This window comes from Oncorhynchus tshawytscha, linkage group LG08, assembly GCF_018296145.1.
Source record: "Oncorhynchus tshawytscha isolate Ot180627B linkage group LG08, Otsh_v2.0, whole genome shotgun sequence".
NCBI classification, from domain to species: Eukaryota; Metazoa; Chordata; class Actinopteri; order Salmoniformes; family Salmonidae; genus Oncorhynchus; species Oncorhynchus tshawytscha.
The window spans coordinates 34,800,819-34,823,489 of record NC_056436.1 but is presented as its reverse complement, the minus strand read 5'-3'; the positions used below and the strand labels follow the sequence as shown (position 1 = coordinate 34,823,489).

Here is a 22,671-nt window from a genome sequence, read left to right as displayed (position 1 = left end):
AGGTATTCTATGGATTTATTCTGGTCGTGTTGATGAAGTAATAGGTTTGAAACGTCTGTTTTGGTGGACACACTGATGGTCAGCTCAGCTCCCAGAGTGCCTTTCAAGATGGACATAGCAGAGTGTGCAAACAACACATTCCTCTCCTCCTCCGCTGCTCTGGATCTTGTGGGCCACGGAATGAAGGAGTGAGGAGGAGGAGAAATGTGCCACGACTGCGAAGAGCAGACAATGTGCGTCAGTATCCAAGCCCGGGCTGAATACTGCAGCATCTCACACACACACCCCTCGGAAAGGAACAGGCCAGATAAATCCCTCAGTTGCCTTGTTGCCGTGGCGATGCTGGAGCACATCGTAAGCCAATGACTCATTGAGCAGAGCAGTGTGGCAGACGGGAGAGGAGGGGAGGCACAGGAACAGAATCCATATTGTGGTTATGAATTAACAATGGGTGCTGGGGACAGGCCTAGTGTGTGTGCTGACTAGAGACCATTGAGAAGACTGCAAACACACACATTTTCACAGAGCCAACTGTCTAAAGCTTCATCATCCACACTTGATTGTGACCAAATTATTGAATGGGCAATTGATGTGAATCATCTGTTCAACTTATAATGCAATCCCTCTTACATCACATCCAGCTCTGCTTTACTTGGCCCTGCCTGTGCTTCAGAGAGTAGACATGAAGAATGTTAGAATGAATATTCATCCCATGGCTCAGCAGTGATACAGACCTCTTCAGCAGCGGCTAGCTTTTCCCTATCTGTCTAACTGGTCCAACACAGCTGTTCATTACCACGGCTGATTAAATCTCTTTCCAGCTTTTCTCTCCTAATGTTCTGCTCAAGCGCTTTCACTGACGTTTAGTTTTGTAGTTGGCATAAAGGTCAGGGGTCACAGAGCCCATAGTCAATCATAATGGTGATTTAGACTAGAGTGGTCATCGTGCTGTGGAACTCAAAGCTTTTGGGTCCCTGAGACGTTGGTCTGTGTAGTATGTATCGGAAGGACTTATTTAACAGGTAGTTTAGTCCTGCGGGGTTAGTAACTAACCTCTTTGGCGCAGGCGTGCCGCTAGCGACCCACCTCAAGGACATCCGGTGAAATTGCAGAGCGCCGAATTCAAAATACAGAAATTATCTTTAAGCCAATGTATAACACTTGTATTTTTATGAATGTTTGTTATGATTAACTTCTTGTTAATCCAGCCGCTTTGTCAGATTTCAAAAAGACTTTACGGCAAAAACATACCATGCAATTATCTGATGACGGCGCACCGCTGACAAAAGCATACAAACATTTTCCAACCAAGTGGAGGAGTCACAAAGTCAGAAATGGAGATAAAATTACTTACTTACCTTTTTAAAGATCTTCATATGTTTGCAGTCACAAGAGTCCCAGCTACACAATAACTGTTTGTTTTGTTCGATAAAGTCCGACTATATCCCAAGATCTCCGTTTTGTTGGCGCATTTTGTTCAGTAATCCACTGGCTCAAAGGCGGTCAAAACGTGCAGACGAATACATCCTAATAGTAATGGTAAAGTTCGTTGAAACATGTCAAACGATGTTTATAATTAATCCTCAGGTTGTCAATTGTCTAAATAATCAATATTTAAACCGGACAATAGCGTATTCAATAGAAATGAAAAACAACGAAGGGCGGTCACGCGGGCAAACCAGTACTGCACGCTTCCTCAGTCCACTGACAGAAAGGTCTCCTTCATTTTTCAGAAAACAAGCCTGAAACAATGTCTAAAGACTGACATCTAGTGGAAGCCATAGGAACTGCAATCTGGGCCCAAACCCATTAGATACTCAATAGGCATTCACTTAAACCACCCACATCAAAAAAATCCCACACTTCCTGGATGGATTTTCCTCAGTTTTTCGCCTGCCATATCAGTTCTGTTATACACAGACATTATTTTAACAGTTTTGGAATTTTAGAATTTTCTATCCAAATCTACCAATTATATGCATATCCTAGCTTCTGGGCCTGAGTAACAGGCAATTTACTTTGGGCACGCTTGTCATCCAGAAATACTGCCCCCAAGCCCAAAGAAGCTATGCGGTTGATGGTTAGTGGGCCTAACCCCTAGCCTGAGTAAGTAAGGCTAAGTTGCTATTAACCAGTGTTTGTTGTAACGGTTGTATAAACGTCAGCTCAGAGTCAGACAGGAAGTACTTAGCCAGGACAGGAAACATAACTGATATAAATGAGGGTCAAGATGAAAAAGGTATAGGCCTATACTGAGAAAGCTGAGTAGAAAATCTTCTCATTTAAAAAATGCAAAGTGGGAAATTAAGAGTTGAAACCTCTGATTTGGTCATTCAGGAAATTGGGCCATACATTTTTCATACTTTCTTAGTAAGAACCGTCAGGATATGAGAGTTCACTTTGTAGGTTAACCTAGTCATGGGGAAGCCTGAATCCTGATAGGACAGTGTTTGTACTGGGACTGAGTCACATGAGGAATCTGTGGTATGTTTAAGAGCAGAGACATGCCAGTTTCTGTTAGAAACTCAGCTCGGACCAGGGAGGTAAAGTAGCAGTTTCAGATGGGGTCGTGACCTCCTAAACTGGAGCTACTGCCTCCCATAGGGGAACTGTGGTATAGGACTCTGGATCCAATAGGAAGCCCATGGACTTAGACTCTTGTGGAGAGAAAGGGAAGTTTGAATGGGCTGAATACATAGCATTCCTTTCATCTATTCCACCAGATGCGTTATGTCACCGTCTGTGAATTATTTCACCAGCATTCCGGCAGGCATTTTGAGGCCTTTTCATCAACCCTTTACACCCCTTCCTCTTTATCTGTCCTACTTCACCTCCTTTGTTCAGTATGGCAGGTCCTCACCCGTCCGCTGTCAGAAAGTACCAGAGATGTGCTCTCACAATGCCTTTCGATTTAATTTGAGCATTTTGTTTGGTTCTTCTACGCCTTACAATGGTGTCAAGTCAGTGTCCTCAATCTGTCACATGCTCAGTTGAACAAACCTACTGTGACTAACCCAACACACAACCCTCCCAATGGAACCTCTACCTTAGCAGTGAAAAGAACAATAAACTGTATAGAGAGCAGGTTGCTCCTAACCCAAAACACCATGTCACTTTAAGAGTACTCCTCTGAATGAGGTCTACAATGACATTAACATTCCATATACACCCTCAGCAGTTTAGGTCAGAGAGGGAAAGCCACCTCTCCATAGTGTTTTATAGACGGCATTCCTTCAGTTTTATTTAACTAGGCAAGTCGATTACGAACAAATTTTTATTTACGATGACGGCCTACTGTTCACCCTCATACTATTGTAGCTGAGTCGGGCCCTATTCATACAGGGATGCCTAGGCCTGTTCTGGAACACAAGTGCTACAGCTCAATAGTATAAAGTGACTTCCGTTCCTCATTTCCATTTCTTCATCCACACCGATCTGAAAGGAGAGGAAGCCATTTTGGACTGTTGAGATACAGCCTAGCAAGAATGGGAAAGACGGTGGTTTTCCTGGTCACTGGGGGTGTGACAACTCTGTTTCCTGTTCACCTAATTGCATTGTGGGAAGACAATTTGTTATTTGCCTCCTGTATGTCACAGTTAGTCATTGGTTTCTTTGAACAGAAAGTAGCAGTTACATTTTTTTACTCTGTCAATAGTTTGTTTTAGCAAGACCTTTTTAAGTATTTTGCACAACCGCTAATGTTCCCGTAACGTTCCCATAATGTTCCATGTTCAACTTTAACTTGCAGGGCTTGTTTTAGGCTGATATCTGATGTTCTCTTGGATCAATACCCAAACGTTAGTTCATTAAAGAAATGTATAATTTGCTGTCAACATTGTAATGCAAGTACTAGTAGTTGTCTTTACATTACGTTTGGATTGATTTGGAGCAATTATATTAAACATCCTGTTTTTTTTTTTTTTTTTTTTTTATTGAATGAGTTTGATTTTATTTTGGTATATAATTTAGCTAGAGTTAGACCCACCCTTTTGCTAATTACAAACTTGCATTTGATGGAGTGATTTATATTTAACTTGGTACTATGTTTTGAAGTTGTGATGCTCTTTGAGCGTAATTATTAAACTTAAATTGTTCTACTTCCACGTGTCATGTTCTCACTCTTTTTCCACATTTTGTTGTTACAGCCTGAAATGTTCAAAATGCTTTCAAATTAATTAAAAATGAATCTAAAATGTCTTCAGTCATTAAGCACTTAACCCCTCTTTAATGGCAAGCCTTAACAAGCCCAGGAGTAAAAATGTGCTTAACAGGTCACCATAATAAATAGCGTATAATCACCCTGTGTGAAATAATCATTTTAACATGATTTTAGAATGACTACCACATCTCTGTACCCCCCCCACACACACACACTTATCTGTAAGGTCCCTCAGTCGAGAAGTGCATTTCAAACACAGATTCAACCCCAAAGACCAGGGAGGTTTTCCAATGCGTGGCAAAGAAAGGCATCTATTGGTAGATGGGTAAAAATAGAACAAGCCAACATTGAATAATCCTTTGAGCATGGTGAAGTTATTAATTACAGTTTGGATGGTGTCAATACACCTAGTCACTACAAAGATACAGGCATCCTTCCTAACTCAGTTGCCGGAGAGGAAGGACACCGCTCAGGGATTTCACCTTGAGGACAATGGTGACTTTAAAACAGTTAGAATTGAATGGCTGTGATAGTAGAAAACTGAGGATGCGTCAACATTGTAGTTACTCCACAATACTAACCTAATTGACAGAATGAAAAGAATTCCAAAACATTCATTCTGTTTTCAACAAGGTGCTAAAGTAATACTGCAAAACATGTTTTGTCCTGAATGCAAAGTGTTATGTTTGGGGTAAATTCAATACAACACATTACTGAGTACAACTCTCCATATTTTCAAGCGACGTGGTGGCTGCATCATGTTTTGGGTATGCTTGTAATCGGACTGGAGAGTTTTTCAGGATACGAAAGAAATGGAATGGAACCAAACACAGGCAAAATCCTTGAGGAAAACCTGGTTGTCTGCTTTCTACCAGACACGGGGAGATTTTAATTCACCTTTCACCAGGACAATAACATAAAACACAAGGCTAAATCTATACAGGAGTTCCTTACCAATAAGACAGTGAATGCTCTGGGCAAGTTAGATTTTCAAGCAGATTTCAATAAAAACTATGGCAAGGCCTGGAAAATGGTTGTCTAGCAATGATCAACAGCCAATTTGACAGAGCATGAATTTAAAAAATAATAAATGGGTAAATGTTGCACAATCTTAGACTTACGCAGAAAGACTCACAGCTGTAATCGCTGCTGAAGGTGATTTCTAACATGTATTGACTCAAGGGGTTAAATTTATCTAATCAAGATTATATTAGTGTTTTAATTTTGTATTAATAGTACGGAGTATTTTATGTGGATTGTTAATTTTTTAAAACCATTTTAGTCCCACTTTGTAACACAACAAAATGTGGAAAAAGTCCAGGGGTATCAATACTTTCTGAAGGCACAGTATACAGTGCCTTGCGAAAGTATTCGGCCCCCTTGAACTTTGCGACCTTTTGCCACATTTCAGGCTTCAAACATAAAGATATAAAACTGTATTTTTTTGTGAAGAATCAACAACAAGTGGGACACAATCATGAAGTGGAACGACATTTATTGGATATTTCAAACTTTTTTAACAAATCAAAAACTGAAAAATTGGGCGTGCAAAATTATTCAGCCCCCTTAAATTAATACTTTGTAGAGCCACCTTTTGCTGCGATTACAGCTGTAAGTCGCTTGGGGTATGTCTCTATCAGTTTTGCACATCGAGAGACTGACATTTTTTCCCATTCCTCCTTGCAAAACAGCTCAAGCTCAGTGAGGTTGGATGGAGAGCATTTGTGAACAGCAGTTTTCAGTTCTTTCCACAGATTCTCGATTGGATTCAGGTCTGGACTTTGACTTGGCCATTCTAACACCTGGATATGTTTATTTTTGAACCATTCCATTGTAGATTTTGCTTTATGTTTTGGATCATTGTCTTGTTGGAAGACAAATCTCCGTCCCAGTCTCAGGTCTTTTGCAGACTCCATCAGGTTTTCTTCCAGAATGGTCCTGTATTTGGCTCCATCCATCTTCCCATCAATTTTAACCATCTTCCCTGTCCCTGCTGAAGAAAAGCAGGCCCAAACCATGATGCTGCCCCCACCATGTTTGACAGTGGGGATGGTGTGGTCAGGGTGATGAGCTGTGTTGCTTTTACGCCAAACATAACGTTTTGCATTGTTGCCAAAAAGTTCAATTTTGGTTTCATCTGACCAGAGCACCTTCTTCCACATGTTTGGTGTGTCTCCCAGGTGGCTTGTGGCAAACTTTAAACGACACTTTTTATGGATATCTTTAAGAAATGGCTTTCTTCTTGCCACTCTTCCATAAAGGCCAGATTTGTGCAATATACGACTGATTGTTGTCCTATGGACAGAGTCTCCCACCTCAGCTGTAGATCTCTGCAGTTCATCCAGAGTGATCATGGGCCTCTTGGCTGCATCTCTGATCAGTCTTCTCCTTGTATGAGCTGAAAGTTTAGAGGGACGGCCAGGTCTTGGTAGATTTGCAGTGGTCTGATACTCCTTCCATTTCAATATTATTGCTTGCACAGTGCTCCTTGGGATGTTTAAAGCTTGGGAAATCTTTTTGTATCCAAATCCGGCTTTAAACTTCTTCACAACAGTATCTCGGACCTGCCTGGTGTGTTCCTTGTTGTTCATGATGCTATATACGCTTTTAACGGACCTCTGAGACTATCACAGTGCAGGTGCATTTATACGGAGACTTGATTACACACAGGTGGATTGTATTTATCATCATTAGTCATTTAGGTCAACATTGGATCATTCAGAGATCCTCACTGAACTTCTGGAGAGAGTTTGCTGCACTGAAAGTAAAGGGGCTGAATAATTTTGCACGCCCAATTTTTCTGTTTTTGATTTGTTAAAAAAGTTTGAAACATCCAATAAATGTCGTTCCATTTCATGATTGTGTCCCACTTGTTGTTGATTCTTCACAAAAAAATACAGTTTTATATCTTTATGTTTGAAGCCTGAAATGTGGCAAAAGGTCGCAAAGTTCAAGGGGGCCAAATACTTTCGCAAGGCACTGTACGTTAGCTGTGTTGATCTGACTCTCTCCCTCTCTCCTCTCTTAGTGTTGGTGGACGATGTGCCCTATGCAGATGAAGAAGAGGGGGAGCAGTTTGAATTTGATGACAGTGGGGATGAGGTCCCTGAGGCAGACCGGCTGCCCCCCGCCCCTCTGGCCCCTGACTACGGGGCCCAGGCCAATGGTGTGGCCCCCCACCCAGAGCCAGAAGGAGCAGACCCTGAACACCACCTAGAGGGGCAGCCCTCAAACCCAGACCCCCCAGCAGCGACAGCGACTGTGGACCCAACTACTGCTACAGTTGCCGCATCACTTCCAGTTCCAGCTACCATGGCCACAACAGACACAGCAGTTGTGGCTGCAGCAGAAGGGGAAAAGGCTTCAGCAGTCCCAGTCCCAGCTGACAAAGACAGTGACCTACCCCTTCCTCCACCTTCAGAGGACTCCTCTCCTGTAGGAACAGACTCTGTTGGTTAGTGGAAACAACCGTTCAGTGTTCCTCTTTAGAACCTGGAGCTCTGAAGATGGGCTCTCTTTTGTCTTGCCGTAGTCCAAATATACACAAATAATGTACCTCCAAAAGCATATCATAACTCCACACTCAGTGGGTGCTGTACAGTAGAGGGTGTCATGCAATCCATCAGCGCATGTTGTGACTATTGCCTCCACATGTTATATAACCTCATTCTGGCACATGCTCCATGTCCGGCAGGGATAGACGATAGCACCGCCCATCTCTCTCCTGACCCCTGGAATCGCTGGCTGCAGGGTTACTCCTGGAATTCATTAAAATAATATATGCCATTTAGAAGACTCTTTATCTAAAGCGATTTACAGTCATGCGCAGATTAAGTTTTACGTATGGGTGGTCCCGGGAATCGAACCCACTACGCTGGCGTTACAAGCGCCATGCTCTCTACTGTTGGACCGTAAACACACAGCTGTCTCTGTCTGAACCAAGCAGATTGGAGTATTAAGAAAATGTTCTGTAAACCACAGTCAGTATTCTTCAGTGTTCTCCAATGATCTTATTCACTTAACCAAATTGCTCTTATGAAATGTTATGGCACTACCTTAAAGTATTTCGGAGCTGCAAAGTAATCCAGTACCAAACTAGTTCCAGCACATTCAGAGCATCCAGCAACTGTAGCTGTGTTGTATTGATGGGGGCTCATTTGGGGCTAACAGACTGTATTACATTTCCATTTTAGATAAGGAAGTGTCCAGCGATGACCCTCCCCCAGCCAACCCTAGGACCACCTCCCAGAAGAAAGTCAACCCCTACTCTGTGATTGACATCACCCCCGTCCAACTACAACAGCTGGAGCAGCAGCATGGGCTTGCCCCTTCCTCACCTGTTGAGAGGGTGGGAGGAGAGGAGGGGGATGGACAGGATGTGTCACCCACCAGCCCCCCCTGTGTCCCCCCGGGTTACTCTGTGCCTGTGCCCTGTGGATACGCCACCCCCTCTGGCGTGCCCCTTATCACGCCAGCCTACACCACGCCCATCATCATCCGACACTTCTCTCTGGACGAGGATGGTAAAGGAAGAAGCCACCCAGAGTGGAAACCTGTAGAAGGATTTGAACAGATGTTCCTCTTCTATTCTTTCTACTCTGTCCTGCATTCATGTCGCAAACTTCACAATAGTGTGGTGTAATGTATTTTATAGATTGTTTCTACAATGAACCGAGCACTGAATAATGTGGTGGGCATGACTGAAACTTTGACTTCCTTTTCCTATGATGGAATTCCCCCGTCCTCTCCCCTACTGACTTTGAGATGAGAGTCTATTGCACCTGCATGCTCTGTACTCCCAACTCATTTTTCCTCTGCTTTCTCTGTCGCATTCCTTTTTTCCTAAAGCCTTGCCACAAGGAAGTGGGGGCTAAATTTAGCCGCCCACCAAATTCTGTGTTGGCGTTGAGGATTTTCCTGTTTTCTTTCAATGTTACTGTAGAACTTTTCAAATTCGTGGCTTGGCCAGTCTGGGGGAAAATTGCAGTGTAATTTAAGCTAGCCAACATATCACAGAGTCACTCCTGTGAAAAATGCTAAGACATTTGGAGTGTTTTGTGAAAGTATTTTAAAGGGGATATTCTGGAGTTAAAATGCCAATATATTGATTGATTGTTCCAATATACTGTAAGGTTGTTCTGTCTGAAATATTCTGAAACGTAGGCCTATCGTTAATATAATATAGCAGTTCATCATTGCAGTTTTTAGAATGAGCAATGCATTCTGAAGTATCTTTATAGCTCTTTAATACAAGTTTAGTTTCAGTGATGGCTGCCCCCTGGTGGTACATAAGGTTTATTGCAAACTGCACATTTTAGGTTATGTTCTTATTTATTGAAGGAGAAGTCCAAGTTCATTACTGTTATTTCTCTCGCTCTCTCCCTTCAGTTACTGTGGTGGCGACATGCAACACTTCTGTAGACAGGTGAGTGACTCTCCTGTCAGGCTCTTTCTTCACTAATCTGCTTTGTCATCTAGTTGATCTTCCAGAATTTGTGATTATGTGGCATCTTGGTTATTTGCATTGGAATAGCAGGTGGTTATTATTTCTCTTCATTCAAGTGTCTTTAGTGAAGAGTATCCTGCCATCAGGGAGGAGGATGCTTTGTCCAAATGGGTGTCGGACCCTGCAAACACAGCCTGGATGGAAAGTAAGTACTCGTTCTCTTCTCATTTAGCTACTAGTGAGAAATGTCTTTTCCTGACATTTTCTGTCCTGTTTGTGTTTACCTAGTATTTACTACAGAATTGTGGTAACAATGATGCATACTTTTTGGCCTGCTTAGAACACCACAGGACGGGCATTAAGGTTTTCAGTGCACACTGAGTCCACCACCAAGTCCCGTGCACAATGCATGATTATGCAGATTTCAGGTTTCTGTCTCTTTTTTTTTTTCTTCTCTCAAATGAAACACCAGACACTTCCTTCCTCTAGCTCCCTTTGAGGAACCAGGCCCTTTGTGTGGTCTTGCCTCTCCTCAGTTCCCTGAAACTGTATTTTGTCCGTTGTGGGAAGATTTGTTGCACGTTGAGACCTTTAATTCGTTCGAACATGGTTGCTTTGTCATTTAGATCCAGATGAAGTAATTTATGATGACGTGCCCAGAGAAAACTCTGATTCAACTACAGGTTAGTGCAGCATTCTTTCTGTGCTCCTTTTATCCTTCTTTCTTTGTACTGTCATTGCCCTTTTGCCACAGTGTCTGAGTACTTCTACATAGTCTGAACTCTTTTGCATTTCTAAAACATAATGTGCTGGAATTATTCATCAGATTAATGTCATGTGCCTCTAGCCTAACACAGTTTTGATTATGTTCTGTTGATGCCCTAGAACTGACATATATAGAATTTGTTATATATGCCAAGGAGTTTTGAGCTGACTTACTGTACATGAACACAGTGTAACATTGCAGTTTAATATATTTCACCCTGATTTTTATGCTGTTCCCCTTGGTTTTAACCCTTTGCTGCCCCCCTCCCCCTCCCCCAGAGCCAGATGAGATGATCTATGACGATGTGGAGTTTGGGGAGGAGGGCTGTGGCAGCTCCCTAGACAACGGTTGGAGCTCCAGCGAGTTTGAGAGCTACGACGAGCAGAGTGACGGTGAGGGCCAGGGGGAGAACGGCCTGCCTGATGCCTTCATGAGAGGGAAGACACCGCAGAAGAAGACCACCCATGTATGTAAACTAAGCACCTTACCCTCCCGCTGTCTACAGACCTGTCCTTCTGTGGAGGGAGAAGGGTGGAGAGGGGGTGAGAAGAGTTGGGATTTGGGTACAAGAAATTGAGGACAGGAGGGGGAATATACAGTAATATACTGTATTCTATAGGGAGTAGAAGATTGAGAGAGAACAGGAAGGTTCTGTTTATTGTCTTCATTCACCAGGAGATGTACAAGGTGCAGATGGACACCACAGAAGAGAAGCTAAAGAAGGATAGTTTTATATTGGGATATTGAACAGACAAGGAAGCAGAATCAGTGGGACACAATGAATATCTAAAAAGATCATATCCAGTTAAACGGGAGATTTCAAGCATATTTCATATGATTACTACTTGAGCTAATGTAAATACACCGTAGGCTTATTCTTGCCTTCTGGCTGCACATGTTATTACTATGTTCCTGATAATATACAGTTAATTTGTGTATTTGGTTTGAAGTGAATGGCCCGCTTGTTTTTTCAGCCCAGAGGTCTTGCCAGGGAAACCCCATGGTTATTACTCAGCTGGCTGCACAAACTGACTGCTTGGCTTCTTTAGGAGAAATAGGCCCTGTTAAGATGAGTATCCGGGGTGGTAGACGAAATAGGAGTAAGGAGGCGAGGCCTTAGCTGAGGTGAGAGTGGGCGGGTTGGCGTGAGGGCATGATCTTCTCTGGCTGAGCACCTTCAAAGGAACGGTCTGGTAACGCTTCAAATTGCTCTGCTTTCGTTTAGCTTTCTCAAGATCTGACACGCTTGAAAGAACACTATGAGAAAAAGATGAAAGATCTTATGGCAAATACAGTGGGAGCGGTAGTGCTGCAGCAGATTAAACAGGAACACGAGCCGAAGGTAAATGCCATCGTACTGGTCGGTGTGTGTTGTCACCCTGCCCTCCGCTAGACAAGGGTTAGGGTTCAAGCCTCCTCGGCATCCTTAACACCGACCTCCCTCACTGTGTCTCTCACCGACTGACTCCGAACTGGTTTCTCTTCATCCTGCTCTTATGTCTGGTGGTGGGTTTGTGTCTACTGCATCGCCCTGGGCCTCTAACTGTGTGGATGTTGTGGCAACTATGCATCCCCTTTAGTGACATGCCTTTAGTTCTACAGCAGACTGAGACACCAGTGCAGCTGTGTGTAGGCCTAGACAGGAAGTGTGTACTTGGTCATCTCCGTCCACTCATTGGCTAATGATAATACAGAACACTTTCAAACAAATCTATGAAAAAAGTTAATTCTACTCCAAATGTATACTTTTCAGCAGACAGTAGCAGTCTAGTAGATCTTCTTTGACCCTACCCTAGCTAATCAAAGTGCCTCTAACCTACTCACATTCCCTATTTAGAGTGAAGTACTTGTCTCTTCATGCCCTTAAGCATTTGTGAGAATCCTTTACTTCAGATTGCCTCAGTTCAGCTGCTGTCCCAGTTGCTGTCTTGCTCTGGTCCACCCAGTTATCCAAAAGATCCTGTTCCTGTATTTACACGATCTGCCATCTTCCCTTTTTCTCCTAACACGGCTCCTCCCTTAAAGCTTCAGTATCATGTTGACTGTGATGGTGGGCTATTTACTGTTGTTGATGTACCTGAAGATGCAGAAGCTGGTGAAGGCAGCGAGAGACGGGACCAAAGACGGCCTGGAGAAGACCAAAGCAGTGGTGAAAAGGGGACGGTCGTTCATCAAGACCAAAACCCACTGTCATGGTAAGAGTAAGAGCAGAACATGGACTTTGGTCCTTTTTGTGCACGTTAGTCAGTTAATTACACTAGTGTATCTGGGATCTGGGATGAATTGGAAGCACTTAAGATTGTAAAGGGGAATTCATCCACTAGCTATGTGTAGTGACCTCCTGGGTGATGCTGATCTGATTTTGAGTTGACCACGTCTCTCCTGTGTGTCTCAGAGAGGAAGTCGACCTGTTTTGAGGGTGAGGAGTCCGAGCTCTTCATCGAGGTGGACTGCTTCAACATGGAGCCAGTGCTCAGTCCCGTCCCTGAGGGTCTCTCACAACAACAGGTGGTGAGGAGGTGTATACTGGGCTCCATATTAGAGAGTGAGAAGAACTATCTGGATGCACTGAAGCGGATTTTAGAGGCAAGTTAATTTCACTTGGTACATTTCATATAACTTTATAGTGGTTTCTTCAAGGGAAAGAGTTCCCACTTCCTCATCATCCTTATCCTCTCTCTTATTAGCAATATGAAAAGCCACTTTCAGAGATTGAGCCCAGGTTGCTAAGCGACAGGAAGCTCAAGATGACGTTCTATCGCATTCGGGAGATTCTCCAGTGCCACGCCCTGTTCCAGATCGCCCTGGCATGCCGCGTGGCCGAGTGGGACAGTCTGGAAATGATTGGGGACGTCTTTGTTGCCTCGGTGGGTTGGTGGGCAAGTGAATCCTGTGCTGCGGGACATAGGAAGGATTGCATTCCTAACGTTCTACTTTTAAAAATGAAAGGCTGGAAGAGTATTTAACAGTGGTCAATTGGTCAAAACTAGTGGGACTGAAAAGATCCTGTGCTCACGCCATGTCCTGCACTGGGCTTCACCATTTAGCATAACACTGACTGAAGCTAAAATGCAAGTTTCCCATTACTCAGTGTTTTTACAAATTGCCTCATTGTAAAGGAATTAGTCCCATGCCTACACACACACACAGACACTGCACATACACACAGACACTGCACATACACACAGCTGTGCTCGGTTTTTGGAGGAAGTGCTCCACCCTGATGTCTCTAGCTAACAGTTTATTTTGGCCCAGGACCCAGGATGATTCCATTCCTGACTATGATTGTGTTGGACTATGAGGTGTTGATGGCTTTCTCTCTCCCCTCTCTGTCTCTCTTTACATATCTGGTTCCCAGTTCTCCAAGTCCATGGTGCTGGACGCCTACTGTGAGTTTGTGAACAACTTCAGTACGGCCATGGCGGTGGTCAGGAAGACGTGTGCCTCCAAACCCAGCTTCCTGGACTTCCTCAAGGTCAGTCAGAGAGCAGCACTGTTGTTCAAATAAATAAAAAGTATGCTCCTGTGAAAATACAGTTGTGCAGAATATGCATCTCTGGCTCTACCCTTAACATAGGACCGGGGGTCGATTTCAGACTGAACTAAAATAGTTTGTGGTTGTGTATTAGATTGTCCTGCAGTGCATCAATCAGTAATCATTGATTGTCCTCCTTTTTTCTCCACAGCATCGTCAGGATACCAGCAGTGACCGGGTCACTCTCTATGGACTCATGATGAAGCCCATCCAGAGGTTCCCTCAGTTCATTTTGCTGCTGCAGGTATCGATTTCACTCTAGCGTCCATACTGCCCTCAGAAAAATATTGCATGGATTCACCAACAGAGGGGGCCGCATACTCACTAACCAAAGAGCTGCGTTGTTAAAAATGCACTACACTGGTGTGCGTACTCTTGGGAAAGTATTTCTGCTTCTGGTCTCCGGGCACTTTACATTTTTATCCTCTCTCCATAATTGTTATGACTGAGGATAACCTTTTTTAAGACAGCCCCGATGGTTGTCAGAAGGAATCTGAATAGTTTTCAACCGATGCTATGCCGCTGTAGAGAATCTCTGGGTGTGATCGGTGCTATGTAATGCTCTGAATGTGTCATCTCTCCACGCTTTATGGCAGGACATGCTGAGAAACACCCCAGTAGGCCACAGTGACAGACTACACCTACAGATGGCCCTGACAGAGCTGGAAACCCTGGCTGAGAAGCTCAACGAGAAGAAGCGGGACGCTGACCAGCGCTGCGAGATCAGACACATAGCCAAGGCCATGAACGAACGCTACCTCAACAAGGTAAACACACACACCGTTTGATCATGTTCAGACCATAAAGTCTCAGTGTATGTCCTCGATAGCTTGATGATTTGTGTTTTTAAACAGATTTGGTTTATTACAATGTATGTGGGGGGTGTTAGTAAAGTCAAGGCCTCGATCTAAGAATCCATCTATCCACAAATCTGATACACAGTTGAAGTCTACATACACCGTAGCCAAATACATTTAAACTCAGTTTTTCACAATTCCTGACATTTAATCCAAGTAAAAATTCCCTGTTTTAGGTCAGTTAGGATCACCACTTTATTTTAAGAATGTGACATTTCATAAATAGTAGAGAGAGTGAGTTATTTATTTCATCACATTCCCAGTGGGTCAGAAGTTTACATACACTCAACTAGTATTTTGTAGCATTGCCTTGAAATTGTTTAACAAACGTTTCGGGTAGCCTTCCACAAGCTTCCCATAATAAGTTGGGTGAATTTCGGCCCATTCCTCCTGACAGAGCTGATGTAACTGAGTCAGGTTTGTAGGCCTCATTGCTCGCACACTTTCAGTTCTGCCCACACATTTTCTATAGGATTGAGATCAGGGCTTTGTGACGGCCACTCCAATAACTTGACTTTGTTGTCCTTAAGCCATTTTGCCACAACTTTGGAAGTATGCTTGGGGTCATTGTCCATTTGGAAGAACCATTTGCGATCAAGCTTTAACTTCCTGATGTCTTGAGATGTGGCTTCAACATTTTTTCCTCCCTCATGACGCCATCTATTTTGTGAAGTGCACCAGTCCCTCCTGCAGCAAAGCACCCCCACAACATGATGCTGCCACCCCCGTGCTATACGATTGGGATGGTGTTTTTCGGCTTGCAAGCTTCCCCCTTTTTCTTCCAAACATAACGATGGTCATTAATGGCCAAACAGTTCTATTTCTGTTTCATCAGACCAGAGGACATTTCTCCAAAAAGTATGATCTTTGTCCCCATGTGCAGTTGCAAAAAAAAAGCGCGTCTCCTTTCTGAGCGGTATGACGGCTGCGTAGTCCCATGGTGTTTATACTTGCGTACTATTGTTTGTACAGATGAACGTGGTCCCATGGTGTTTATACTTGCGTACTATTGTTTGTACAGATGAATGTGGTGCCTTCAGGTGTTTGGAAATTGCTTTCAAGTATGAACCAGACTTGTGGAGGTCTACAATTATTTTTCTGAGGTCTTGGCTGATTTCTTTAGATTTTCCCATGATGTCAAGCAAAGAGGCACTGAGTTTGAAGGTAGGCCTTGAAATACATCCACAGGTACACCTCCAATTGAGTCAAATGATGTCAATTAGCCTATCAGAAGCTTCTAAAGCCATGACATAATTTTCTGGAATTTTCCACTCTTTAAAGGTACAGTCAACTTAGTGTATGTCAACTTCTGACTCACTGGAATTGTGATACAATGAAATAATATGTTTGGAAACAATTGTTGGAAAAATGACTTGTGTCCTGCACAAAGTAGATGTCCTAACTGACTTGCCAAAACTATAGATAGTTAACAAGAAATGTGTGGAGTGGTTGAAAAACGAGTTTTAATGACTCCAACCTAAGTGTATGTAAACTTCCGACTTCAACTGTATGTATGTGTGTATATATGTATATATTTATATTTTTTATAAATTTATATTTTTTTATATATTTATATTTTTATATATATATAGATATATATAAAATTGCTCAGTGCCTGATACGGAGGAAGGTATAAAATCAGTATTCCCTACTGTCTAATTATTTGTCTGCCCACAAGAGCTAACAGCCACCGCATGGCATCTATATTTATGGAGGTGTGTATGTTGCGAAGTGCATTTACTGTGTCTAAATGCACACTTGTCTGTAAACTGGATGTGCTTAAAATAGTATGTGTGTAGTCTACTTTAACTAAATATACATGTCACCCTTGACAAGGACCACTCTTAAAAGTTCTACTGAGATCTAACATGTCTTCCCTGCAATATCTTGAGAATGTATTTATAAATCATGGGTAATACCATGCATTTACAATAAATCTTAAATTCACCTTGGGGAAGATTGTCAAATCCATTGTAGCTGACCTCTGACCACTGTGTCTCCCTTCGTCACCCACCAGCTCCTGAGCAACGACAGCCGTTACCTGATTCGCTCAGACGACATGGTGGAGACAGTCTACAACGACCGCGGTGAGGTCATCAAGACCAAGGAGCGACGCCTTTTTCTTCTCAACGACGTGCTCATGTGTGCCACGCCCAACGTCCGGTAAGACCCAACGCACCAAACACGGTAACCACCTTGGCCAGGATTTATAACCACAGACAGAGCACCCTTTCTGGGTATGATTCTGATCAGCACCCTATGGTGGAGGGAGTGCCTTGTAATTACACTACTGACTACTGTATGTCCATAGAACACTTCACCACACTGGCCACTGGCTCTGGCAGGAAGATATTTGAGCTATAAGAAATAGTCATAGCTGTAATACAGCATACCATATGCCTGGCAATGTTTAAATAATTTAGCCTACCTTTTGTTTGAATTGGCGCTTATTTATTTATTCTAAACTTTAGTTTACCCTGATTGTGTTTACACCAACTCATACAGGAGTGATGAATACACTCTTGATCAAGTTGAATCTTGATTGAGGAAACTTTTATTGATCACTGTGAAGAAAAGCAGTAATCCTCAGCCTACTTCACCGTTTCCTCTTCCTCTATCCAGGTGCAGTGTGGATGGTAGTGGTAGTGGCAACGTCCCCCCGGGCCAGAAGTTCCTGCTGAAGTGGAGTGTCCCTCTGAGCTTTGTGGGTGTGGTAGAGTTTGGTTCCAGTGAGGACATGGGCGACAACTGCCGCTTCACCCCACAACCCCACTCTGGAGAGAAGGTGGTTGTCAACGCCAAGCCAAGTACGTCCCACTCAGTCACAAGGGTCTTTCTGGGTCCCGATTTCTATCGTAATGGGTGAAATTAAATAAGTTATGATGTGTGGTTTGGGGGTGTACAGAGTGCCCCAAAGGCCCGGAACCCTGATATTTGATTAGCTATTAGCTTGGCGTTCTGGACTGGAGGTCTGAAACTCTGGCTTTTCCATTCCATGATGCAATCATTCCTTTATGACCACATAACTAATCCTAAAGAGGGGAATATGAGGTCTTATATTGAAATACCATGCCATTACTGTGCACAGTGGCTGTATATTGCATATACAGTACAGGGAGCAATAACTTGTTTTCTGTTGTGTGTAAAATCAATACCATTTCCTCTTACTGCTAATGCTACTTCAACACCCCTTTTTGAAATATTGATGCGTTCTAGATGATTACTGTAATTATCTAGCAGCCTGCTTGGCCAGCTCTCAGTGGGCTCAGATCAACACTACAGGCACTACATGACCCACTTATGTTACTAACCAATCATGGGGGGGGGGGCTTTCTATCTGGGATTACAGCAACCTACTCAATAACACAGAGCCAAGTTGCTTATAATAATAGATTCAGTTCAGACATCATCGACAAAGCCATCATCTTCTGTGTGCCAGGCTTTCCCTCTGGAACCAATGAGCGGTGTTTAAAAATGGTGCTCGTCCTTGGAGAGTCTATAAGAAGCCAACTCCACTCTGCACCGTCTGCAGGGTCAGTGACTTCACTCTTTCCACTGGGTTTCCCCCCGGTCTGCTCTGGCAAGCTGTCCAGCCCGGCCGTTTCTTTATTCAACTCCTTATTGGAAACCATGCAACCATCATAACCAGACTGTATGATTTGTGGTCATAGCCATGCCGTTGCTGTTTTTAGTCCAGAACATTCACCCTGACTCCTGACTACCAACCAGGTATGGCTTATGTGCAATGTAATGGTACGTTGGTGTGCTTTTCATTTAGCTAGTGTTGTGTTCAGGTGGTGACAGCTGCTACACCCACTGGGGAAGGCAGGGAGGATGTTATGCACAGCAGGTTGGTGACACCTTAATTGGGGAGGACGGGGTTGTGGTAATGGTTGGACTGGAATGGGTGGCATGGTATCAAATATATCAAAACCAAGGTTTCCATTCCATTTACGCCGTACCAGCCATTATGATGAGCCGTCCTGATGAGCCGTCCGTACCAGCCATTATTAGCCTCCACTGATGCTGTGGAGTAACTGCTTTATCGTATGCTAGTCATAGGTGTGGTTTTCTGTGCGTGGCAGGATGTGGCCGAGCAGACATTACCACCGTCTTATTCCACCTAGCTCTCCGCTGCCTGCTGCTCTCTGTCCATCCCATCTGTGGTGCTAGTGTGATCTACTCCACTACATGTGTATAAAGCCGTTGAAACTCCTTCGTATCCCCTGCCACATCCCTTTGATATATTGACTCTTAGTTGCATTACCAGGGGTATGTTCTACTGTACAATGACGTTTAGCCACTGATGTTGGATGACTCTATAGTTTGTTAGTAGCCCTTTTGACTCGCATGCCTGGAGGAGGATGACGGTCAACATCAAATCACATTCTATTGGTCACATACACACGGTTAGCTGATGTTAATGCGAGTGTAGCGAAGTGCTTGCGCTTCTAGTTCTGACATAATACACACATCTAAAGGGATAGAATGAGAATATGTTAATATATTAATATATGGATGCGCAATGGCCGAGCAGCATAGGCAAGATGCAATAGATGGTACAAGGTACAGTATATACGTATGAGATGAGTAATGTAGGATATGTTAACATTAGTAAAGTGGCATTATTTAGAGTGCATTGATAGTGACTAGTGATCCATTTATTAAAGTGGCTAGTCATATGAGTCTATGTAGGCAGCAGCCTCTCTGAGTTGGCTCTTTAGCAGTCTGATGGCCTTGAGATAGAAGCTGTTTCTCTTTCCCAGCTTTGATATACCTGTACTGACCTCGCCTTCTGGATGATAGCTGGGTGAACAGGCAGTTGCTCTGGTGGTTGTTGTCCTTGATGATCTTTTTGGCCTTGCTGTGACATCAGCTTTGCGGATGAGGACGGTGCAGTTCCCGTACCAGGCGGTGATACAGCCCGAAAGGATGCTCTCGATTGTGTATCTATAAGAGTTTGTCAGGGTTTTAGGTGACAAGACACATTTCGTCAGCCTCCTGAGGTTGAAGAGGCGTTGTGCCTTTACCACACTGTCTGTGTGGGTAGACCATTTCCGTCTGTCTGTGATGTGTATGCCGAGGAACTTAAAACGTTCCACCTTCTCCGCTACTGTCCCTTCGATGTGGATAGGGGGGTGCTCCCTCTGCTGTTTCCTGAAGTCCACGATCATCTCCTTTTTGTTTTGTTGACGTTGAGTGAGAGGTTGCAAATGGATGTAATTGTGCATAAGTGTGTGTTATTTAAGAGTCCATTAGTTATCTACTGTTCTGCTCTCCATCAATATTCTTAAAGCACAGGACCCTGGGTGAAGTTGACCATTTGGGCCATTCCTTTTTTTATACTCATCCTCTTACTCACTGAAATGCCAGGGGATAAGCAAGCTTTCCTCTCCTCTCTCTCGTTGACTGCCCAACTGCCACTCTGTCTCCCCTCCTCTCCCAAGCCTCTTAAGGCGTGGGCATATTTCCTATCCAAAATAGTTTGGAACAGTTTGTGCACATATTCTATATTTTTTTCTTTTAGTTTTAGTCTTTGGCAAGGTTTTTTTTGGGGCTGTTCATCCACACATTTTTTCTCGATGCAAAAGCTGAAGTCTGTAGCCAAAGTCTACACCCCTTTGTTGATGATTGGTCAACAGTAGGGATTCTTCAATTTAGTTTTTGTCATTCAACCAAACATCTTAGGTAGACTGCGTGACAAAGATGTCACTATTAATGACAACTCAAAAATCTATCTTAGATTAATGTTGCCGATTTTGAAAAGGTGTATACTGGCTACGGCATCTCAAGATGGACAAACAATACTATTGCTGCTTTTTCTCAGTTTTCAAGCGAAGGTCTTTTTAAGGCAGTACGCGAGCACTGCCAGCTGAACCGAAGCAAGAGGAAGGCTTTACCCACTCACCCACCCGCTATCCCTCCATCTGCCCTCTAGTCTGCCACAGACGGCCTGACGGGGGATGAAAACTGCACGGTCAACAGCAGCATCTGGACCGACAGACAGGCAGGTCTAGCCAGCTGTCTAGTCCTGACCTAGGTTAGACCCCCAGTAACCAATTGCCCTGAGATGATCCATATGTACTGAATAGCAGTCTGGTTCACCTCAGTAATGTTAGCTAATTGAATTTAACATAGAACTAGAATTGAAGACCAAGTATGGGCATTTTCACCTGACAGAAATGGATCAGGCCATGTCACCCCCCTGATTTCTTCAATACTGATTAGATTATTTTCCCCAGTCAGTCTGTCTCTCTGAACTGGCTAAGTGGGAAAACCCTTACACTCAGCCTCTCTCTCTCTCTCTCTCTCTCTCTCTCTCTCGCTCTCTCTCTCTCTCTCTTGCTCTCTCTCTCGCTCTCTCTCTCTCTCTCCCTTGCTCTCTCTCTCTCTCCCTTGCTCTCTCTCTCTCACCATATTCCAATATGTTCTGCCAAAGCCACTGGTGACCTGCCTACCAAAGAGGCAATGAAAACACTGTCCAGCATATGATGTCACAGTTCCCTGTGCTCTGCTCTGGATGTCTGTGTGCCTACCACACGTCTGTTGTGCTCCGCTTAGCTAATTGGGACCACCAAGAGAGATGGGTCAGTTAAATTGACAAAGACTTTCAAACAATAAACCATGGCCCTTTGTTCCTCTGGCTGAGCCTGTCATAGTTCCACATTGTAAGAGAGTCTTGGGGAACATGTGATAAAGCAGGTCGAGGGATCATCAAACGATCCCGGTTACTTGAAGATGTCACAGGCTCTTCCAAGCTTTGAGTGTGCCAGGACCTTCACACAAAGGCCTAATTGAGGAGTTTGGGCCCTCGTTGTAATGGCTTAGCCAGTCTCTTCTGCATTTCCCTCCTGGTATAATCCATTACTTTATGACCAGCCATGATGCTGTGTAGGTCCATGTACCTGTAACACATAGCACAGTAATGGTTAAGGTGGGTGGGCGGCACCAGTCCAGGGTACTTGTCCATTGCACTCACTCTCATTATAGCCTGTATCAGTGCCTGTCAGAGCCTATAATAACAACCTTTTCATAAGCATGGAGATGAATTGTGGCCTGTGGAATTCCCATGGATGACAAGCCAAAGAGCACGACTGAAGCTTTTTCAGCGTTTCTGTTCTGACCTGGTTCCAACCACTCAGACTTCATTAAGACAGATGAGGCATGAATATTTGGACACCATTAGACAAGGCAATTAGCCCAATAGAGCAGAAACGCCATCTAATTTTTTACATGCTTCAGAATCAAAGAAATTGTTATTTTTAATCATATACTTGTCTATGCTTTTAACCAAACAAAATATTGTCTGAAAAATTGAAATATTGTATCAGTACAACAGTTAAGTGATACAGTCACCTGGATATATTCATATGTGGAATGATGTTTTGGTACATGATGAAGAGCGAGTCCCTGAATTAGCTTCCTGTATGTACATTTTAGTGAAGTGCAAACATGGTAGAAGTTTCTCTGAGGGTCCTCTCTGGGCCAGCCCTGGGGAAGACTGGAGCAGTTGCCATGGAGCTGGAACACTAGGGCAGTGTGAAGGGCCATGTAGAGCCCACAATCCCTGCGCCAGAGATTCCCATTCACATGAACCCTTTCCCTCCAAGTTCTAATCTGCTGCCTTATGAGAGTGACAAAATAGAAGTTGAAAAAGTCATATGGTGAAATGATCTTTAAGCTCTTCCCTGCTTACTTGTTAGCTAATAGTCTCATATGCTGCAGTGTAAATTGTATCGTATGATGACTTGTCGGCAGGCTTGTCTGAAAGACGAGGAGGTTCATCCTCCCTATGCTGGAGGTTTTAATGTGAGCTACACCCTAGAGAGAAGGCTATGTGCTGGCAGAGCCTACAAGAGGCCCCTCGCTCTCTTTCTCTCTCTGATGAGTCAGACTCTCTGTCTGTGT

The 22,671-nt window shown here is 43.7% G+C and overlaps 1 protein-coding gene across 4 annotated transcripts in view; it reads left to right on the top strand.

The window, feature by feature from the left end:
* The window catches only part of LOC112256566 (rho guanine nucleotide exchange factor 10-like), a 99,367-nt gene that overhangs the window by 19,656 nt on the left and 57,040 nt on the right, over positions 1 to 22,671 (top strand). For 2 of the 4 annotated variants that reach the window (XM_024429888.2, XM_042325461.1), the window contains exons 3-17: positions 7,188 to 7,613; positions 8,353 to 8,682; positions 9,548 to 9,584; positions 9,722 to 9,810; positions 10,232 to 10,288; positions 10,650 to 10,837; positions 11,597 to 11,713; positions 12,455 to 12,566; positions 12,767 to 12,957; positions 13,059 to 13,238; positions 13,730 to 13,846; positions 14,058 to 14,150; positions 14,503 to 14,673; positions 16,781 to 16,926; positions 17,386 to 17,570. In XM_024429888.2, coding sequence (XP_024285656.2) covers positions 7,188 to 7,613; positions 8,353 to 8,682; positions 9,548 to 9,584; positions 9,722 to 9,810; positions 10,232 to 10,288; positions 10,650 to 10,837; positions 11,597 to 11,713; positions 12,455 to 12,566; positions 12,767 to 12,957; positions 13,059 to 13,238; positions 13,730 to 13,846; positions 14,058 to 14,150; positions 14,503 to 14,673; positions 16,781 to 16,926; positions 17,386 to 17,570 — 2,439 coding nt within the window. The remainder of the gene's footprint in view (positions 1 to 7,187; positions 7,614 to 8,352; positions 8,683 to 9,547; positions 9,585 to 9,721; positions 9,811 to 10,231; positions 10,289 to 10,649; positions 10,838 to 11,596; positions 11,714 to 12,454; positions 12,567 to 12,766; positions 12,958 to 13,058; positions 13,239 to 13,729; positions 13,847 to 14,057; positions 14,151 to 14,502; positions 14,674 to 16,780; positions 16,927 to 17,385; positions 17,571 to 22,671) is intronic. The other 2 variants (XM_042325463.1, XM_042325462.1) reach the window with 1 other exon arrangement.